This window comes from Acipenser ruthenus, chromosome 28 (assembly GCF_902713425.1).
Source record: "Acipenser ruthenus chromosome 28, fAciRut3.2 maternal haplotype, whole genome shotgun sequence".
Classification (NCBI taxonomy): Eukaryota; Metazoa; Chordata; class Actinopteri; order Acipenseriformes; family Acipenseridae; genus Acipenser; species Acipenser ruthenus.
The window spans coordinates 9,612,409-9,635,355 of record NC_081216.1 but is presented as its reverse complement, the minus strand read 5'-3'; the positions used below and the strand labels follow the sequence as shown (position 1 = coordinate 9,635,355).

The following is a 22,947-nucleotide window of genomic DNA, read 5'->3' as shown; positions in this document are numbered from 1 at the left end:
CTGTGCTGGAGCTTGTCGACGCGCTAGGTGGATGTGACCGCGCATTTGCGCGCCCCCGAGGACCGAGCGCGTGACTTAAAGCTGGAAACCAACGGTGGGACCGCGCGCGCTCGAGTTTAGAAAGATAATTAGCTGTTTTAAAATCCTCGAGTTTTGAGTTAATAATTCAGAGCACAGTGCTAATGCATTTTTGCTTTCAACAAAGACGTTTGGGTTTGAGCGCTGTTGAGTAGTTGGAGTCCAGTTTGCGTCTTTATTTGGGGCTCAGATTTGATTTCTTTTTTTCTTTTTTTTTTTTTCGGAAGCTGACGGACGGGTTCCGGTCTGACTGACTGACTGCATTTTTCTGTCAGGAAATTTGCTGCTACAAGAAGATTCAGTTTAGTCTGTGCAAAACTAAATCCCGAATTAAACAGTAAAACGCAATTTTCTATATTTTTGTGGATTCTAACATTCAAAAAAGAGGGCGTGTCTTAGCTGCGAGCGTAGTTCCAGTCCCCGCTCCTGTCAAAATAAAGAAGCGGACAAACTCCGGGGCTGAGACGGACCGAGCGCCGTCTTTCTTGTGGCGAATGTGATATTTTTAAGGGAGAGCTGGAGGAGGAATGATTTTGGAGACCTTTACGGAAATATAACGCTATATAGTGGATTATAAAAACATTTCGATCTTGGATTACATTTGAAGTTATTGTGGTTAAACGAACTGTAACCTGGATAGTTTTCCTGTGCACCTATGAAAACAAGTAGGATTAACTGTCATTTTGAAACTTCGTAACGTCACGGAGCTACGATTTATTTCAGTCGTTTATTTCTAACAGTTATTAAAGTTGATTTGTTTGGATATTCGTGTTATTGACAGTAATTCGGGTAACTACGTATCCCAGTCGAATTTAGGAGATATTTTGATTATTTGACTGCGCAGTAAATGTGGTGTGCAGCGTTTCCCTGATTTGAAATGACATTTTGCTCCAGACAGAACATCCTTTTGTGGTGCATAGCCAGATTTATTTAAACGTGAACAAATCTTGGAGTTTTAACATGGCAAAGTGCTTAAGAATCGTTTAATTAAAACCAAAAATAACGAATTAGGGACTTTTTTTTGGTCTGTAAAAAAAAAAAAAAAAAATGAAAACCTGAAAACTTTGCATAAAGCAACCACAATTGCGGAAACTAATCATTTGATGGTTTTATTTTTATTTATTTATTTGGAGTCGTCGATTACAAATGGATTTCATAAATGCCTTGAAGTTATTGTTGCACCTTCACTACTGCTGAAATAGACGTTTTCTAATATCGGAAAGCGCGCAGTACCTTTATTATAAAACTACATTCACTTCAGTAGTCCTTCGGGAAATAGTTGGCCAAAGTCCAAAGAATGTTTGAACGCTACATACCAAAGAAGATGAATCCGTTTCTTGCTTTACGGTGTATATGACATTGCTGCTTGTCTTTGGATCGGATATAAACAAAATAAAGGCTGAAATAAAAGCTTTTGCAAACTGCATCCTATTTGTGCCAGCTATTAAGAAGAATTGGATTTTCCATTGGAATTGGGTTTCCTCAACAGTTACAGGTTTGTTTTGCTCCAGATGCCAGAAACAGAATAATAAAAACAGCTGCGACTCTCTTCTTTCAGAGTTCTGGGTGACAGTACAACATGCTAATATTTAGTGCTTTCCTTTCAGGTTTATCCACACGCCAAGATGTGGCAAAGTGTTATTTCCGCTTGAACTGAAACACGCAGCGCTTTGCAGTTTAAACCGGGAACAGATTTGTTTTTCTTTCTGGAAGAACATCATACTCTGGTTGTACGCCTTCCCAGGTGTCGCCCCTGGGAACAGGCTTCGATTCCCCAGCCCGGTTTTGGGAGCCCTGCTTTACACCTGGGTCATTACAGATGCGTTGTGTTGTGTTCTGGGTAATGGCTTCCATTGCATGGATGGTTCCCCTTTGTTTACAAGTTCCACTGACAGCTGAAATCCCAAGAAGAATATAAGCGATGCTAATAAACAGCTAGCAGCATTAATGTCTCTGTGCTTTTAAAGACTATGTCAGGGTGCAAGGGATACCACTGACCACCGCCAGGAGAGCGTGGGGAATATTGCCTTCTGATTACCGCTTTCTGCTTGGAGCAGAGGGGCAAAATCAAGCAGTTGGCAAACACTTTTCCAGAAAAGGTGAGAGGCTGCCAGGGGTTGAGCCTTTCCTCTGCTCGTATAGTTACAGGCTTTGTTTAGGGGTTACCTTCCTGTCTCCCCCATGTTTTTACAAATAAAAGATCTGCTGAAATAGGAAAGAAAATATATCCACAAAGAGCTGGACATTTAGAATTCCTGTTTGAATGGTTGCGTGGGTTGGTTTCTGAGCCCTGTTGACTTGCAGTTGAGGGATCAGGATTATTCAAATACACGCTGCAGGGTAGTCTTGCATTTTGCAGTGTCGATTATTTTAACATGCTTGTTCCAGGATGTGTCTAAAGTGAAAGCACAGTAGGCCCAACACCACAAGTTATAACACAAGTTATTTTTAGTTGTGCTGTGCTCTGTCAGATTTGAGTTTTCCAGAAAGCAGTACAAGTTTTTTTTACTGCACCTCACTGTTATTTTAATAAGATTAAAGTCATGTTTCTACTTTGAAACAAAAAGAATGCAACAGTGAGTATTCTGCAGTTAAGGGAGAGGGGAGGGGAGGGGTATTGTGAATATCTTTGTTTTTCTTGGCATGACTTTAGAGTACAAATCAGTGGTTTAGGAGTGTCGTGGAAGCAGTTGCCTGTTTTGTACTCAAGAGTCATACTGGTGTGCAATGGCCTGCCTTACTGTACCTGACCCTGGCATGGAAGGACAGCTGCATGTTAGAACCCATACACACAGGAATGCTGCCAGAATTTAGAGGGTTCAGAGAACACGTTGGTGCACTGGGTAGTTAGTAAAGACTATTCTTGAACTGTCTGAGGGGCGCCATCTACTGAGGCTCAATTCTGCTGTAAGCAGACAGGCCTGAACACACTCCCAGTGCTTTGCGGCTTCAGTACACCAGGGGACCAAAGCTGGAAAAGATGACTAATTACAATTTAAGATACATATTTGCATTGAAAAAAGGCAGCTTCTATATCAAGTAAGAAATTAGATCATTTACGATCATGATCCAACCAATTTGCAAGTTCATTAATTAAGCACCCTGTTACTAAAAGTAAACTTGTGACACCAGTAAACTTGCACACATTTTTCTCCCGGATGCATACAGTACACGCTCCTGACATGTCTGGTGAGAGTTTTCATTTGCAAATTCAGGGCCTGGGAAGCCAAACCATTCTTGGATTTTGGGGCTCAGTCTTGCAAATGGGAGAGGTCAAAAAAATGTTGCACAACCAGACATGTTTCAGACTTCACTAACCCTCCTGTGATTAGAGTAGGAGGGGCTCAGCTACTCCAGTGATGCACCTCCACAAACAATAACATGCACCATGCTGCTCTGGGGAGAGGAACAAGCATTGCCAATAAGATAAGAAATAAGATGTCGTCACATTACTCATGTCATTGTCGTCAGGAATGCAAGAATGTTATCTGGTATAATTTGCTGAACTCTGAAAAGGAAAAGCTCCTTTATGGTTGTAGTTTGGAGCTGTCTTGCTGTAAGACATTCTTGACGACTCCTGCACCTCTGCCTCTTCATTTCCTCACATCCCATCAGCTAAGCACAACTCAGTACACGTATGTGAATTCCTCAATATAGTTTTACTGGGGCACTGCTATTGGAGGGGCCATCGTTTGGATGAGATTCTGAACAGTTGTGTGGCACTATTACAGAAAAGAGCTAGTTAGTAAATTATTGGTCCCCCCAAAAAATGTGGCTTGGCTGAATTCTCTCATTCTTGACTAATTAAGTTCCAAAACATCCCCCCCCCCCCTCCCCCAGGGGAACAGGATGTCCATGTTGCCTCTCACTTTATCTGCAGTGTCCGTTACAAGATCTCCCTGTTCAACCACAAGAAGCAAACACTAGCAGCAGCTCCGAGCTTGCAAGGCTTTTACGAACTCAAATTATAAAATGGCTTTCATGGAGGTAGACCTGTCACACATTGTATATGTACTGTAGTGACATTCTGATACCACATTGTGCATCATTTGAAAGCCATGTAGCTGTAAATGTATCTGAAATGAGAACAGTACTCATAAAGAACATGTCCATCAATAACAGAACAGCACTTCCAATTAACGCGTCCATTACCAGTAACGAACAGCTGTCCATGACAGCACAAAAGCACCAGACCAAATGCATGCAGATCTCTATTAATTGTTTCAGTTAATAATTAAAGATAGAAACGTGTTAATTAAGCACAAGTTCTGTGAACCTCTGAATTTGCAACATGTCTCTCAGGGTCCCTGTGGCTCACCTAGTAAAAGCACTGGGTTCGTCAAGCGAGCGTGGTTCTATTGAAGTGGTTAGAGAATGTGGGGAGGAGACTAAAGTAAGGACTTTCTTTAGAATAGCTGAATATACTTGATCCAGTTTTCATTTTCAATCGTCAGTAGCTCACATTCACACCAGAACTGCAGCTGCCACAACTGTCTTCATTTTGGTACTAAAATGTAATTCCCAGAGGACGGTGTTATCTTCAGTCTACTTCACCTGAGGCCAGGCCAGGCCAGGCTTTCCATTGTGTATGTTCCCATACAGAAAGTTTCACGAGGCACACAAAGCTTCCTTCCTCCTAGAAGCCTTATCTGTGACAGTCATGCTTGTACTACTCATTCAGCAGAAGGAGGTTATGAATCCAGGGAAACAAAACAAGAACTGTTGTATTGGTAACAGCTCTGTGCATTTCAGGAGCACAGGCTTATAAGCTTCCAAATCTCCCTAAAATATATATCTGCATATTTAAAGAGGACACTACAAAATGCTTTAAATCTAATATTGCAGAACATTTGCACCTCATAGTAGACTCACCTGGTCAAACACTTTGAATGCTGTGGGCCATTTAGTCCAGGCAGGTTACTATTGCAGTTGTAACTATGGCAAGTCAGACAGTGGATATTGAAGAAGTGATAATACTACTAGTTTTGTCTCTAGTACGAAGTTCCTCTTGTAACAGTTTACCTGCAGAACCTTTGGAATCACTATTTTTAACCAGGACAGTAAATATGTATTTTGCTTTATGAATATGTTTTTAGTGCCTGCACATTGTTAAAGTGACTCTCAGACACTGCTAGCATTAGAGGAGCCCTGGAGCAGTGCTCCGTCCAGCTCCGGACTCCAGAGCACATTTCATGCATTCTTCCGTGGAGGTCATCTCAAGTGCAAAAAAAACCCCACCACTGAATGTTTAACAATAATTGGCTCCAAACTCAATACTGAAATGACATCACTGACTTTTCAGGAATGAATGAAGCTGCAAGTTTAATCAGATCATTAACCTTCACACAGCTCAGAGTTCTTGTCAGGGTTATTGATTTCCTGTTCCACGTCACTGCATTGGAATCAGCACCATCAATACAGTAACAGCATGCAGTACATTATACAAGCTTGTGCTTGCTGTTTATTTTTCCAGCAGTAGAAGCATACAGAGGTTTAGTCCATTGATATGAATACACTGCTCTAGTTGCTAGCCAACAAGACTGGTTTTATGTGGTGTGGTGTAGCGAGAGGCTCAGTGGCACAGTAGGTTCGTGCAGTTACAGACATATTCCGAACCAACCCTTGACTGTCAGGGCTCACTTAAGTGTGCCAACTAGGTAATGCTTTCACGTTGAGAAAGCACATTTGAGTGAGCACTGACCCTCAAGTGCCGAGTATGGGTCTTTCATCTGTGGGGTCTGGGATTGACAGTACGTTCAGATCATTAGTCTAAACTGTCTCTTACATTCCATTTACTTCAGCACCCTCCACTATGAACATTTACTCCTGCATGGAGCCCCATCAGACTTATTGTAACTGGTGCTTTTGTTGTTTCTTCAGTAGAATCTGTCGAAAGCACACACACATTGTGATTGTGTGTCCCTGCATATGAAAATCGGACTGTTTCTAAACCTCTTGCATTCTTGCGTTGCAGATATCTGTGTAATGTGAGACACACAACAAGGATTTTCCAAGACCTCAGCTTAGCTTGAGACAACAGCCAGCTTCAAAAATGGGTAAGTTCCAGTGTTTAAAGCCATGCAAAGGGAGGAACATAATGAACTTTCACACACGCTGTCAGGGGAGCTTGAATTTAACCAGCTGCTAAACAATCATTTTACAAAGCCAGAAGATAATGGGTCCTGCTGGAGTTTGAAGCAAAGACCACAAAGCTACAAAGAAACTACTTGGAACACTTATCAGATCTTTACAGCAGCTAATACGTTTCATGCTAGCTGCTTACCGCTTATTTATGTATTTATGTATTTGTTTATTTTCAAAGTGAATCAGGATAATACTCACTAACACTCATTGACGTTGAGATCTCTGGGGACGAGGCAGCAAGTTACAGAACAAATAACCATGATATACACTTTGCATACAGGAGACCCAAGACAGTAAAACATGACATACACTTTGCATAGCGACCGAACCAGTTCATTACAGTTACTGTGCAGTTGCTTAATTCATCTCAGAAAACCTGCCTTTCTCTTTGCCTGTTGCACTTGCTTCAGAAAGGGCCCTGGTCCTGGAAGTCGGGCCCGTAGTATTCACTTTGGTGCCTTTGCTCCCGCTGTTTATTTATTCTTGTATTGACGCTGAGACAGAGGGGACAGGGTTCTGCTTGTGGAAAGCCTGGATGCAGGTTTATGTTTTGTGTGTTTATGATTGAAGATAAGAACATAAGAACATAAGAAAGTTTACAAACGAGAGGAGGCCATTCAGCCCATCTTGCTCGTTTGGTTGTTAGTAGCTTATTGATCCCAGAATCTCATCAAGCAGCTTCTTGAAGGATCCCAGGGTGTCAGCTTCAACAACATTACTGGGGAGTTGGTTCCAGACCCTCACAATTCAATTCTTTTAGCCTGTCTGCATACGACATGCCTTTTAAACCTGGGATAATTCTGGTTGCTCTTCTTTGCACTCTTTCTAGAGCAGCAATATCCTTTTTGTAGCGAGGTGACCAGAACTGAACACAATATTCTAGGTGAGGTCTTACTAATGCATTGTAGAGTTTTAACATTACTTCCCTTGATTTAAATTCAACACTTCTCACAATATATCCAAGCATCTTGTTAGCCTTTTTTATAGCTTCCCCACATTGTCTAGATGAAGACATTTCTGAGTCAACATAAACTCCTAGGTCTTTTTCATAGTTCCCTTCTTCAATTTCACTATCTCCCATATGATATTTATATTGCACATTTTTACTGCCCGCATGCAATACTTTACACTTTTCTCTATTAAATTTCATTTGCCATGTGTCTGCCCAATTTTGAATGCTGTCTAGATCATTTTGAATGACCTTTGCTGCTTCAACAGTGTTTGCCACTCCTCCTATTTTTGTGTCGTCTGCAAATTTAACGAGTTTGCTTACTATATCAGAGTCTAAATCATTAATGTAGATTAGGAATAGCAGAGGACCTAATACCGATCCCTGTGGTACACCACTGGTTACCTTGCTCCATTTTGAGGTTTCTCCTCTAATCAGTACTTTCTGTTTTCTACCTGTTAACCACTCCCTAATCCATGTGCATGCATTTCCTTGAATCCCTACTGCGTTCAGTTTGAGAATTAATCTTTTATGCGGGACTTTGTCAAAAGCTTTCTGGAAATCTAAATAAACCATGTCGTATGCTTTGCAGTTATCCATTTTCAATGTTGCATCCTCAAAAAAGTCAAGTAGGTTAGTTAGACATGATCTCCCTTTCCTAAAACCATGCTGGCTGTCTCCCAGGATATTGTTACCATATAGGTAATTTTCCATTTTGGATCTTATTATAGTTTCCATAAGTTTCCATATAATAGAAGTCAGGCTTATTGGTCTGTAGTTACCTGGTTCGGTTTTGTCTCCCTTTTTGTGGATTGGTATTACATTTGCTATTTTCCAGTCTGTTGGTACAACCCCTGTGTCAAGAGACTGTTGCATGATCTTGGTTAGCGGTCTGTAAATAACTTCTTTCATTTCTTTGAGTACTATTGGGAGGATCTCATCTGGCCCAGGGGATTTGTTTATTTTAAGAGCTCCTAGTCCCTTTAACACTTCTGCCTCTGTTATGCTAAAGTTATTTAAAATTGGATAGGAACAGGTCGACATGTGGGGCATGTTGTCCGTGTCCTCCTTTGTAAAAACCTGTGAAAAGTAATCATTTAATATATTTGCTATTTTTTTTTCTTCGTCTATGATTTTGCCATTTGTGTCTCTTAGACATTTAACCTCCTCTTTGAATGTTCTCTTGCTGTTATAATATTGGAAAAACATTTTGGAATTGGTTTTAGCCCCCTTAGCAATATTGATTTCTATCTCTCTCTTGGCCTTTCTAACTTCCTTTTTGACTTGTGTTTGCAGTTCCAAGTACTCTTTCTGTGTGCTTTGTTTTTGGTCCCTTTTAAACGCTCTGTAACGTGCCTTTTTTCGCGGAATATTTTTTTTAATTGATCTATTAAACCATTTTGGCCATTTTGTTTTAGATTTAGATTTGTCTACTTTTGGGATGTAATTGTTTTGTGCCTCTAGTACTACATTTTTAAAATGAATGATGAGTGTCGGCCTCTTTCCATAGCGTGCCTCTATTCCACCGTGCACCCGTGTACCTGTCAGGCTGTGTGCTGCATGTGTACAGCAGGATGTGTTGAACAGTGTATCCCAGCCCCTCACTGCCCCTCTCCCTCATCCCTCCCTGACCCCAATGTTTATCCAGACTCTCAGTGTCTGGTGAGGCCCTGATGGCAGCTGTCAGATAGTGGCTCCCTTTACTGATCACAGACGGATAGTCCTCTCTACCGCACGGGAGAAACGAGCTGCTAAATTGGTCAGCATTCGGTAGAGTACTGGCCCATAACCACGGGGGTTACAGTGCACAGTCACATCTCTCCCAGCTGCCTGCACTCTTGTGAATGCATGTCCAGAATGCTTTTGAAAATGGAATTTATAAATATTTGGGAGGGAACCCACTAAGACAGAGACTGTCTTGTAAACATGAGGTACTGGATGTTAGGCCCCAGTTTCTAATGTATACAAGATGTAAAAATATGAAGTAAAAACTTGAGTTGAAACACACACAATAATCCCAACACACTTAGAACCTCTGCTAACATATGAGCTTTCACTGTAAGCATTGGGCCAGTTTACCACAGAGCTGTGAAACTCGACATGTGCAGTTTCTCACGGTCATATAGCAGACATGCATGTAAACCAAAACTAACCAGACGCACAAAGCAGTGCATTATTGCCACTGACTCGCAGGTCACTAAAAACATGTTTCAAATCTGTGTGTTTGATCCTCTCTGTTAATATCCAATATCCATGAGAGAGCTTCTCATTTCTTTCTGCCCAAGCAGTAAGGCTTCAGTTCACAGAGCATACTTTTACCCTACAGCATCCCTCCTGCAGTTCACAGAGACGCGATTCCAGGAGAGACTGGATCGGCTCTGGATCAGCACTTCTGTTGTTGCTGCCATAGTTCAGGAAGAAATACTGATTTTATTAAAACATGTATCAGCAGGTGTCAAAACCTATGACTGGTTTGCTATTGACTTCGTGGCACACTTTGGTAGTGCAGTAGTACAGCAGTCCTTTGCTGGTGTGGCTTTTCCAGCACTAGTACTGGCATATTGGCATTCTCAGGGAATCAAACAAACCCTTGGGCTGAAATGATTATTTATTTCCTGAGGAGTTATTTTCATTGCACTGTGCAAACCTGACACAATGCTTTACACAGTTATTCTTGCCCAGTATTTCTGAAACCGTACCCTTACCAAATGATCCTCACTGCAATGGCAATGCAATCGTTCTATAACGAGAGGCAAGAGTCGAACCCAGGCCGCTACAAGGGCAGGAGGCTGTTGTTGGTAGAGTGGAAACACAGTGATAATGTATCAGTGGTATCATAATGGTATGAACCAATACACGCCGTTATCCATTACAGCACCATACAGTGTGGTGGGAAAGGGGGCCACAAAACACTTTGCTTGAAAAAAAATCCTTGAAAATAAAGGACATGGATTCATATCTAATTAGATGTGAAATAGAATTTCCTGTTGAATTTCACTGAAGTAATGATGAACTCGTAATGAATTCCACACTTATTCAAGGTATGAACACCCACTTGTTGTTGACTCCTCCCTCGTACTGTCTGTCTGTCTGCTCACAGTAACAGGGTGAGCTCAGTGACTCCCCTCTCGTACTGCCTGTCTGTCTGCTCACAGTAACAGGGTGAGCTCAGTGACTCCCCTCTCGTACTGTCTGTCTGTCTGCTCACAGTAACGGGGTGAGCTCAGTGACTCCCCCCTCGTACTGTCTGTCTGTCTGCTCACAGTAACGGGGTGAGCTCAGTGACTCCCCCCTCGTACTGTCTGTCTGTCTGCTCACAGTAACAGGGTGAGCTCAGTGACTCCCCTCTCGTACTGCCTGTCTGTCTGCTCACAGTAACAGGGTGAGCTCAGTGACTCCCCCCTCGTACTGTCTGTCTGTCTGCTCACAGTAACGGGGTGAGCTCAGTGACTCCCCCCTCGTACTGTCTGTCTGTCTGCTCACAGTAACGGGGTGAGATCAGTGACTCCCCCCTCGTACTGTCTGTCTGTCTGCTCACAGTAACGGGGTGAGCTCAGTGACTCCCCCCTCGTACTGTCTGTCTGTCTGCTCACAGTAACAGGGTGAGCTCAGTGACTCCCCCCTCGTACTGTCCGTCTGCTCACAGTAACGGGGTGAGCTCAGTGACTCTCCCCTCGTACTGTCTGTCTGCTCACAGTAACGGGGTGAGCTCAGTGACTCCCCCCTCGTACTGTCTGTCTGTCTGCTCACAGTAACGGGGTGAGCTCAGTGACTCCCCCCTCGTACTGTCCGTCTGCTCACAGTAACGGGGTGAGCTCAGTGACTCCCCCCTCGTACTGTCTGTCTGCTTACAGTAACGGGGTGAGCTCAGTGACTCCCCCCTCGTACTGTCTGTCTGTCTGCTCACAGTAACGGGGTGAGCTCAGCGACTCCCCCCTCGTACTGTCTGTCTGCTCACAGTAACGGGGTGAGCTCAGCGACTCCCCCCTCGTACTGTCTGTCTGCTCACAGTAACGGGGTGAGCTCAGTGGCTCCTCCCTCATACTGTCTGTCTGTCTGCTCACAGTAACGGGGTGAGCTCAGTGACTCCCCCCTCGTGCTGTCTGTCTGCTCACAGTAACGTGTGTGTGTTCCCTTGCAGATGAGCAGCAGGCCCTGCACTCCATCATGAAGGACCTGGTTGCTCTGCAGATGGGCCGGCGGCACAGACTGAGCGGCTATGACAGCGTCAAGAGCAAGGCCCCCAGCCACTCCAACAAGCAGGTGAGGCAGCGCCGGGACCTCATTATCCAAGGCAGCATTAATTCTGCACGATGCAGCTGGTCCTGATCCTATTCAATGAAATGCTCTTCACTCTGCTCATAGTGGTACCATTGACGTGCTGAGCTACAGTGGGATTATCTATCTGGGCTTGTGGCCCTTGCCAGCCAAAGATAGCTAGCGGTGCACATTACTGGCAAGATCAATAGATGGTGGCTGGTGAGTTCAGTAGTCAGAGCACGTGGCTTTTCCTGTTGAGTGATGTGCACTTCGCAAGCACTGTGTAGCTCTGGCTGACCTACAATATCAGTGTGATGGTTGCAAATACATTTTTCCATACATGGGTGGTAAGTAATATTTTTGTTGTAATTGTAGCTTTTTAAAACTAACAATATAATATTTTTAAGTGACTATATTGTAGTAGAAAAGAAACCTGGACAATTTATAACTTGACAAATGTGACTGATGCCTCGTGCTACATCAAAAAAAGTCTCAGTACTTTACATTACAAAAATATATTATTAAAAATAAATTAATAACTCTCTTAAAACAACCTTTTGAATACACGTCTTAAAGGAACTTTTGCATAAATGGTTTTATTTTTTAGTCTCAAATGCAGATCCAAATACTTTTATCTGTTGGCAAAGGCTTGTAGCTTGTTGGTACACCTTGTAGAGACGTCTTGTTTGCACACACGTCAGATCGACAATATTTTTTTTTCCATCGTTACATTTCGATTGACAAATCGGGGCGGCAAACGTTCACATAGATCCTGTGAAAAGTAAAAAAAATAAATAAATAATGAAACACAAGGAAGCGTATGTGGATGGACACCTCTACCTATCTTTTAGTTATTAAAATCTCAATGTGGCAGTTGATTTATATACCGTTAACCTGTCATGATCGTGTATAATAGTATGATATCCAAGGATTCATCTCAGATTCTGCTGCATTAACAAAACAAAAACTAATCGATTGTAGATCAGACGATTCATGATCAATAGAAGATGTCAAGATTAAACCCCCTGTACAGTAATTAAACCATGTATATGCATTTGTGTACATATACTGTGCTTGAAATATGTATGCATAGCTCAGATATTATTTGTAATATGGTATTGAAAAAAAACAACCTAGAATACATTTTGATTCAATTGATCTATTTTTACACACAACCGCTAGAGTCGTTGTTTTTAACGTGTATTAATAACGTTTATATACATTTATAGAGGGGTGTGGGGCGGAATTTGACCTGACATCGGCAGTGCTGTTGCTATACCCGCTGAGAAAGTTATAACTGTAGTCAGGGAAGTGGGAGAATATTTTTAACATAATAGGCAATATACACGTTTGTGATGATGTGGTTTATTTTCTTTTTTTGCGTACTAAAGATGTCTGTAAAATCCTCACTGGCCAGCCCCCATTAAAACATTGTGAGGGTCTGGAACCAACTCCCCAATAATGTTGTTGAAGCTGACACCCTGGGATCCTTCAAGAAGCTGCTTGATGAGATTCTGGGATCAATAAGCTACTAACAACCAAACGAGCAAGATGGCCTCCTCTCGTTTGTAAACTTTCTTATGTTCTTAAATCACAAACGTGTATTAAAATGCATGAAGAAATAGGACCATGGGATGTTTACATACTGCATTAGTAAACCACATCATCACAATATACCACGCTTAAATGAAACTATAGTTGTTGCCTGCCCCTTTTAAATGAGGTTTTAGCTGCGCTAGGTGACATTATTTGCATGAGTGGAAACAAGGGATTTATTACCTTGAATGTGGACCTTTCCATTCAAAAATGTGATTTAAAGGAGACATCGCTGAACAAAGTTCTCAACATAACTGACGATTCTTACAGGGCCCTCACTAGTATTCTCGTTTACTGATGCTACTACCATGTCTTTTGCTCTCAAAGGTATTGCAATGGAAGCATTATACAGCTGAATTTCTGTAAAATCCTCCTTAAACTCATGAAGAAACATTGCTTGCCAGTTTGAAACTGCTCGCTCTTAACAGATCGTTCAATAGCTGCTAACATATGTTACGGGGCCCCGAGAGAGACCCTGCTTATTGAATGCAGTCCAGGTGCAGATTGCAGTAGCGCAGTAAAGAGGTGCTTGTACTCTGAATATCTGGAGAATCTGGTGTTTGTGAAACAGGATGTAATGCTTTTGTTTTTCATTTTCAGAGTGAAGTGAGAATAAAGTTTGAACTCAATGGAGAAAGAAGGTATGTTGATTTTTTTGTACTTATTTTTTTAAAGAACAGTTTCATGAAAAGGAAGGGACTCGTGGTTTGATTTCTGTTTACTTGTGATCCATTAAGTCCACTTTAGATTTTGTTTTTTAGAGGTTACTTAATCATGTGTTTTAAAAAGGGTAGAGGATTTTTGTTAATACACTAAAAATAATCATCTGGTTACAAAATATTATAAATTCTGCACGTATACAAATTGATCTCAGCTTTGCAGTTCTCCTGCCCAAACGGTTACACACTAAGAGACACCATGTGCACACAGCACGTTCATTTATATAGCAAAGAGGACCACGTACACACAGCACGTTCATTTATATAGCAAAGAGGACCACGTACACACAGCACGTTCATTTATATAGCAAAGAGGACCATGTACACACAGCACGTTCATTTATATAGCAAAGGGGACCACGTACACACACCAAGTTCATTTATATAGCAAAGAGGACCATGTACACACAGCACGTTCATTTATATAGCAAAGGGGACCATGCACACACAGCACGTTCATTTATATAGCAAAGAGGACCACGTACACACACCACGTTCATTTATATAGCAAAGGGGACCACGTACACACACCACGTTCATTTATATAGCAAAGAGGACCATGTACACACAGCACGTTCATTTATATAGCAAAGAGGACCATGTACACACAGCACGTTCATTTATATAGCAAAGGGGACCACGTACACACACCAAGTTCATTTATATAGCAAAGAGGACCATGTACACACAGCACGTTCATTTATATAGCAATGGGGACCATGCACACACAGCACATTCATTTATATAGCAAAGGGGACCATGCACACACAGCACGTTCATTTATATAGCAAAGAGGACCACGTACATACACCACGTTCATTTATATAGCAAAGGGGACCACGTACACACACCACGTTCATTTATATAGCAAAGAGGACCATGTACACACAGCACGTTCATTTATATAGCAAAGAGGACCATGTACACACAGCACGTTCATTTATATAGCAATGGGGACCATGCACACACAGCACATTCATTTATATAGCAAAGAGGACCATGTACACACAGCACGTTCATTTATATAGCAAAGAGGACCATGTACACACAGCACGTTCATTTATATAGCAAAGGGGACCACGTACACACACCAAGTTCATTTATATAGCAAAGAGGACCATGTACACACAGCACGTTCATTTATATAGCAAAGAGGACCATGTACACACAGCACGTTCATTTATATAGCAAAGAGGACCATGTACACACAGCACGTTCATTTATATAGCAAAGAGGACCATGTACACACAGCACGTTCATTTATATAGCAAAGGGGACCACGTACACACACCAAGTTCATTTATATAGCAAAGAGGACCATGTACACACAGCACGTTCATTTATATAGCAATGGGGACCATGCACACACAGCACATTCATTTATATAGCAAAGGGGACCATGCACACACAGCACATTCATTTATATAGCAAAGGGGACCATGCACACACAGCACGTTCATTTATATAGCAAAGGGGACCACGTACACACACCACGTTCATTTATATATAGGGCTTCTGATTTTCGGTTTTAACCGATAAACCCCGATAAAACCCCCCCAATACAAAAAAATTAAATCGGTGGATAGCCAATAACACTGTAAAAACTTTAGAAATGGTTAATCTATTCACGTTGACTTTTCACCCTTTTCACATTTAAAAAAATAAAACCTACTACAAAAATAATAAATACATTTCCCTGTGCTGCTGGGCAATGTCCCGCGTTCCTGACTTGTATCTATCATTGATTAGTTCTGAATACTTGAAACCCGCCCCAACTACTGAGTGACAGCACATTCCTACATTTCTATTGGAGACTTTGCTTGCAAGATTTAAAATGAGATTACAGTCAGGATGGAGGCTTGTTAGCGGGATTTAAAGCTGTATTACAGTTAAGACACAGAGGATTTAAAACAGAACTGTGACGAAATGTACAAAAATGCCTACACACAAAAACCCCAGAAGAATGTGCCCGTGACCACAGGAATTTTGTTGTGGAAGACAGCAAAGGAAAGAAGGTACAACTTAAGTGTGCAAGTACTGGTGAGTTACTATACATATTTTGACACACACACATACAAAAAAAAAACCGCTCAAGCATTTTGGAAAGTAACCTAAAATACAAATTTCATACAGTATATCAAAAACAAAAGCCCAGAAAAAAACGATTTACATAAAACTCGATTTACATAATACAATTAATAAAACCTGAAAAACAGAAGCCCTATTTATATAGCAAAGGGGACCATGTACACACAGCACGTTCATTTATATAGCAAAGGGGATAACCCACAGTGCAGTATTGATGTTGCTGCTTTGTTTGTTTGTTTGTTTCATTAGCAGCAGTATCCAAGTAAGAAAGGACTGAATAAACTGAAGGGCAAGCCTAATGACTTGCATGCTGTTGTAGCCACAGAAACCTCCCTGCTGTGCGGAACATTAGCAGCAGCCTGGTTCAGTCACCGTGGAAATGTTTGTTTGAATAGGCTGGAATATCTCAGTCACTTACTATGTGTGGCTCATATCCTGCTGTCCAATAATGTAAACCCATGTGCAGGAAGCCGTGCACAGCTAGCAGAGGTGGCAGGCTGGGTCTGCTGGTATGCAGTTCCAATGAGAACTCTGCACTGGGAAAGGGAGTTTGCTTTCAGAGCTGCAGCCAGCCTCAACCACAGAAATGCAAGGTGGAAAGGAATGGGCTGCTGGGCTCAGACCAGCCTCCTGTCATGAACAATTAGACCAGTCAGGCACGCTAGCATTGAAACCACACCGCTGCAGTATACACAGGTCCAGACCAGCTAGGCTCCCAATTGAAATATTAGTAATAAATCAATAATCCAAGCTACATGTTAGCATTGCAGAACTACAGTAATAACACAAAGAGCACTCCAGGTAAATAAGAGCAGGGCTTTCATCGTGCATGTGTGTTATTGACAGCCTGCTCAAAGCCCTTGAAAGCCTGTCCTTCAATAAGCCAGAACATCAATGTCCAACACTCTCTACTGAAAGCCAGGGACTTTCAGTACATATTTTTCTAGGAAGGCTAAAATTCCAGCTTTGATTTGTTTAGGTATTTTTCCTAAATCCTGTTTAAGCTTCAGACTTGAGTGCTCCCATTCCCTTAATACAACTAAATCTATTCAGGTTCTCTGTAATTGTATGCTTAAGAACATTCATTTATAGTACAGTGCAGGGTATCTGCCTGGCCCCAGCAAAGCATTCATTCTTTATTTTAACATGTGTTAGCTGTTCATGTGTATTTTGCAGGCTGCAGAGCTTCCTAACCTGCAGCCTTGTGAATGAAATCAGGCAAAGCTCTCAGTAGTTTTCAGTCTTGTAATGCATTCCCTGTTACTATCAGGGTGTGGGGCAGTTATCCGGTCTGCGTACAGCACACCCCACAATTAGTCCAGTTTCGTGGGATTATACTGTACTAAGGAATAACTTTATTATAAAATTAGACAAACAAACTGTTTAATAGATTAAACGTTTAACCCTTTTGGGTAAATGGTCGCTTACTAGCTATGATCCACAATCTCAATAAATAAGCAGACTTGATTTAATGTATGATTTTCACATCCAGTATTCAATACGAAATGCAGAAGCTTTTTGGTTAAAAGTGAACAGATGAATCCAAGAGCCTCATAAAACTACATTTTTCGTTTTTGTAAAATGTACAAGACTTTTTTTTTTCATTTACTATTGAAATGTTTTACAGCTTTGCTGTATAAACCAAATCCCCCAGAATTCATGCCTTATTTCCAATGTTTCGGGAAGCTTTTTTTGGGTTCCCCCAGACCACGGGATCCTAGAAAGCTCAGAAGACACCAGGCTTGTTTAAACAGTCCTGTCTTTATTGTGCTGCTGACACTGACTTGTTTAACCCTTTGCAGTCCATTTATTAATCGCGCGTCAGGCACGCCAGGTCTAATTAATTTTCACACGTGCAGTTAATTTTATACGCGCTGTTTAAAAGTATTTTTTTTCACAGTCAAACGGGTTTAAATGGCCCTGCATATCAACAAAGCACTCACTAGGCATCTCCAGCCCCGCCCTACCCTTTCGTTTGTTATAGCGTTCACCTATGTAAGAAATAAATAATAATAATAATAATAGTCATACATACCGATCGATAATCTCCGGATCACTCGTTTTATCACCAAACTCCTCAATAATGCGATCCAAGTCATTATTTTATTACTATAACATCTGAAAAAAGCTCTGCAAATGTCCATGATAGTCTCTGTGCGCTGACGCACTCAGCCAGCTTGTTTACTATGACCGCCCCGTTATCTGATACCTGATACCATGTATGACTATTCATGAGATACGCCTTTTTTTTTTTTTTTTTTCGACTTGTCTCGGCTCCTGTCGCTCCCACTCGGCAATTGAATGGTTTTCTTGGCTTTTTCCGGAGAAAAAATGACTAAACACCGGTTTATTGCGTTGCTATAATGATGTCGGACCCAGTCCGACAAAGGACCTGTGAGGAATAATTGCAATGTCGGACCCAGTCCGACAATGGACCGCAAAGAGTTAATGACAGTCCTGTCTTTATTGTACTGCTGACACTGACTTGTTTAAACAGTCCTGTCTTTATTGTACTGCTGACACTGACTTGTTTAAACAGTCCTGTCTTTATTGTACTGCTGACACTGACTTGTTTAAACAGTCCTGTCTTTATTGTACTGCTGACACTGACTTGTTTAAACAGTCCTGTCTTTATTGTACTGCTGACACTGACTTGTTTAAACAGTCCTGTCTTTATTGTACTGCTGACACTGACTTGTTTAAACAGTCTTGTCTTTATTGTGCTGCTGACACAGACTTGTTTAAACAGTCCTGTCTTTATTGTACTGCTGACACTGACTTGTTTAAACAGTCTTGTCTTTATTGTACTGCTGACACTGACTTGTTTAATGACAGTCCTGTCTTTATTGTACTGCTGACACTGACTTGTTAAATGACAGTCTTGTCTTTATTGTGCTGCTGACACTGACTTGTTTAAACAGTCCTGTCTTTATTGTACTGCTGACACTGACTTGCTTAATGACAGTCCTGTCTTTATTGTACTGCTGACACTGACTTGCTTAATGACAGTCCTGTCTTTATTGTACTGCTGACACTGACTTGCTTAATGACAGTCCTGTCTTTATTGTACTGCTGACACTGACTTGTTTAATGACAGTCCTGTCTTTATTGTACTGCTGACACTGACTTGTTTAATGACAGTCTTGTCTTTATTGTGCTGCTGACACTGACTTGTTTAAACAGTCCTGTCTTTATTGTACTGCTGACACTGACTTGCTTAATGACAGTCCTGTCTTTATTGTACTGCTGACACTGACTTGCTTAATGACAGTCCTGTCTTTATTGTACTGCTGACACTGACTTGTTTAATGACAGTCCTGTCTTTATTGTACTGCTGACACTGACTTGTTTAAACAGTCCTGTCTTTATTGTGCTGCTGACACTGATGTGCAATGCTGGTGTTTCCCCCTTTTCAGAATAATCCAGTTTGCTCGGCCAGTGAAGTACGAGGATGTGGGGCAGAAAGTGAAGACAGCGTTCGGGCAGCAGCTTGACCTGCATTACATGAACAATGAGGTACCGAGACAGGCCAGGCATGGCAGTGCAAGGGGTACAGGCCAGTGCAAGACATGCATTGCAGTGTTCAAAGGCTTCCTTCTCAATGTTTTATTAGAACATCCACAGTAAAGCCCAGTGCATCGAAGGAGGTTTATGAAAAGCATTATCTGACAAGTCTTTGTGTCCCAAAGAACAGTTTTAAAAAGGTGCAGGGCCCCACATATTTGTAAGAATATTTTCTTTAAAGTCCAAGGAAAATGGCAGCTCTGTATTTGTGCATTCTAAAATGTAAAAAAATTAAAATCAGTAAAACCAAAAACATAATTTGGAAAAAATATCTCTGTCTATGCAGAGTTGTCCAAGTAGAGAGAGGCGGTACTGAGCACAATATGTTCTTAATTGAAATGCTGAAGAGACACCTTTGTTTGCCCTTATGGCTAATCAGTGTTTTTTTAAGGGCACATTTTCTTAAAGAGAGATGCTAATTGTAACCACGGCTTGAACCTTTTGGTGAGATGCAAGTGTTAGATATACAGCATCTAGAATTGGTCAGCAGTTTAACAGTGGTGACCATCTGGCCTCAGTGGAGAGCTCCTGAGCATTGCAGAGCACTGCAATCAGTTTAGCACTCACTAGAAGAAGAGTTTTTTTGATGAATTGTTTCAAACAGTGCAGAGGTGTGATGAGAAGTCTAAACATAACAAGCCCACCTACTAGCCTGTGTTGAGTCTCCATGCGGTGTATTGAAGTCCATGTCAGTCCTGTGAGCCCCTGCTTGCACCCTGTATTAAAGTCCATGTCAGTCCTGTGAGCCTCTGCTTGCACTCTGTATTGAAGTCCATGTCAGTCCTGTGAGCCCCTGCTTGCACCCTGTATTGAAGTGCATGTCAGTCCTGTGAGCCCCTGCTTGCACCCTGTATTGAAGTGCATGTCAGTCCTGTGAGTCCCTGCTTTCACTCTGTATTGAAGTGCATGTCAGTCCTGTGAGCCCCTGCTTGCACGCTTTATTGAAGTCCATGTCAGTCCTGTGAGCCCCTACTTGCACTCTGTATTGAAGTCCATGTCAGTCCTGTGAGCCTCTGCTTGCACTCTGTATTGAAGTGCATGTCAGTCCTGTGAGCCTCTGCTTGCACTCTGTATTGAAGTGCATGTCAGTCCTGTGAGCCCCTGCTTGCACTCTGTATTGAAGTGCATGTCAGTCCTGTGAGCCCCTGCTTGCACCCTGTATTGAAGTGCATGTCAGTCCTGTGAGTCCCTGCTTTCACTCTGTATTGAAGTGCATGTCAGTCCTGTGAGCCCCTGCTTGCACGCTTTATTGAAGTGCATGTCAGTCCTGTGAGCCCCTGCTTGCACTCTGTATTGAAGTGCATGTCAGTCCTGTGAGCCCCTGCTTGCACCCTGTCCTGATCTCTGCTCTTGCCTCAGCTGTCCATCCCACTACGAGGGCAGGACGACCTGGACAAAGCCATCGACCTCCTGGACCGGAGCTCCAACATGAAGAGCATCAAGATCCTGCTGCTGTGCCAGGAGAAGAACCACGTGAGTACAGCCAGCCAGCCAGCTGAGAACGAGCCCAGCGCTGCACCCACACTGGGGCAGGAGGGACTGCAGGAGAGATGGGAGCGCAGCATTCTAATGGGATATTACACTGAGAGCTGAGCTAGTGAGGCAGAACCGTGGTGACACTGGGACCGAGTGGGGGATTGAAGTAGTGAAATGGTAAAGTGGGGAGGGAGGGGACAGGTTGGGGGTTAGGGTTAAGGTTAGGGTCAGGGTTAGGGTGTGGGTTCAGAGCAGTTAGGTACGTTTCCAAGGAACAAAGGAACATTTTCCAGAGGAAAACTCCCTGCGCTTTACCGATCCACAAGTTAGGATTTGTCATTGAATGTAGTCTTTCCAGAACTCAGAACACATGGTTTAAACACAAAGCCACACTCCCATCACACTCGCACTTACTGTTTCAAAAGTGCGAGTAGGGCACTCTGGGAAACGTGAAGGAGCCCGCTTTGAGTGATGTCACTGAGCAAGGTGGCGTTGGGGTGGGGTGTGGAGCTGATGCAATTAGATACACATTGTGCCCCCTTGTCATAAAGAAACAGAGCAGGGACTCAGAGGGGGGCTCCATCACTCTGTCATTTTAAAGTGTAGCCAAACACCCCTGACCTCTGAGCAATGACATCCCCCATGTTTATTTAGACAGGTTCCAACTGTCCCATTCAGTAGAGATTGAAGGCTGGATTTAACTTCAGGAGTTGATTGATTGGCAGATGGGTTGAGCAATTCTAGCATCACAAGACTGTTAGACAAAGCCAGTGTGAGAGGGATGCAGTAGCAATAAAGACTGAAGAGAGACAATCCTTAGCCTTGTGTTACACAATCATGCATGTTGTAATGAAAGCTATAGCAAGAGAGCTGCTTTAAATGAAACTCATGTACACAGATATGAGCAGGATGGAGGCTGTGTGGTCCAGTGGTTAAAGAAAAGGGCTTGTAACCAGCAGGTCCTCGGTTCAAATCCCACCTCAGCCACTGACTCATTGTGTGACCCTGAGCAAGTCACTTAACCTCCTTGTGCTCCGTCTTTCGGGTGAGACGTAGTTGTAAGTGACTCTGCAGCTGATGCATAGTTCACACACCCTAGTCTGAGAGAGGAAGTTAATAATAGATTGTTCTAGTGCCGAGGTGTTAAGTGTTGAAAGCGCTGCTGGACAGGCTAACACTCTCGCCTGCTGTCTGTTTCTCCCACAGGTCACGTCTCCGTCCCACACCACTGCTCCCAAGCAGGTGCGAATCAAAGCGTCCCAGTCCATGGGAGACGTGAACACAGTATTCCAGCCCTCTGAGCCCCGGGGCCGCCACCTCTCAGTCAGTGAGTACCATCCTTCAGCAGCCACTCCCTGCGATCAACTCACACTCACACACACACTCACACTCTCTCACACTCACACTCTCTCACACTGGAAAGCTGGAAAGTGGAAAGCTGAGCTCTGCAGCACACTGCCTCCCCCTCTCTTGTAGAGATAAGGGATTTCAGTGGAGTGGAAAGCTGAGCTCTGCAGCACACTGCCTCCCCCTCTCTTGTAGAGATAAGGGGTTTCAGTGGAGTGGAAAGCTGAGCTCTGCAGCACACTGCCTCCCCCTCTCTTGTAGAGATAAGGGGTTTCAGTGGAGTGGAAAGCTGAGCTCTGCAGCACACTGCCTCCCCCTCTCTTGTAGAGATAAGTGGTTTCAGTGGAGTGGAAAGCTGAGCTCTGCAGCACACTGCCTCCCCCTCTCTTGCAGAGCTTTTGTTTTCCCACACACTTCCTTTAATATACAGAGTTGTAGCAGCACTTCCCTTTCCTGTCCAGCAACACAGGCCTCTCCACAACAGCTACTGGAGCCCAGCCAGTCACACAGCAGCAGTCTACTGGCATGCAGTGCCCATTGTATTGGAAAAAAGGGAAAGTCAGAACAGAGAAAGGAGTGTGCTGATCATTAAGGATCTCTTTTCTCAGTCTAGACCAGGTGTCTCTGTTAGGGTTGGAGAGGATTCAGGTTTAGAGCACAGAGAATTAAGAGAGGGGTCATTTCTCAAAGAGTCTTTGAGTAGATAGATGGGGTTGCCCTAGCAAA

The 22,947-nt window shown here is 42.7% G+C and overlaps 1 protein-coding gene across 3 annotated transcripts in view; it reads left to right on the top strand.

Moving 5' to 3' along the window:
• Positions 1 to 22,947, top strand: part of LOC117435074 (mitogen-activated protein kinase kinase kinase 3-like) — a 56,563-nt gene continuing 33,616 nt past the window's right edge. The window contains exons 1-8 of one of the 3 annotated variants that reach the window (XM_034057993.3): positions 1 to 1,573; positions 1,686 to 2,177; positions 6,053 to 6,134; positions 11,313 to 11,434; positions 13,628 to 13,668; positions 19,251 to 19,350; positions 20,758 to 20,871; positions 22,081 to 22,201. In XM_034057993.3, the coding sequence (XP_033913884.1) occupies positions 6,131 to 6,134; positions 11,313 to 11,434; positions 13,628 to 13,668; positions 19,251 to 19,350; positions 20,758 to 20,871; positions 22,081 to 22,201 (502 nt within the window). In that variant the 5' untranslated portion in view covers positions 1 to 1,573; positions 1,686 to 2,177; positions 6,053 to 6,130. Of the gene's footprint in view, positions 2,178 to 6,052; positions 6,135 to 11,312; positions 11,435 to 13,627; positions 13,669 to 19,250; positions 19,351 to 20,757; positions 20,872 to 22,080; positions 22,202 to 22,947 lie in introns of all 3 variants that reach the window. The other 2 variants (XM_034057994.3, XM_034906840.2) reach the window with 2 other exon arrangements.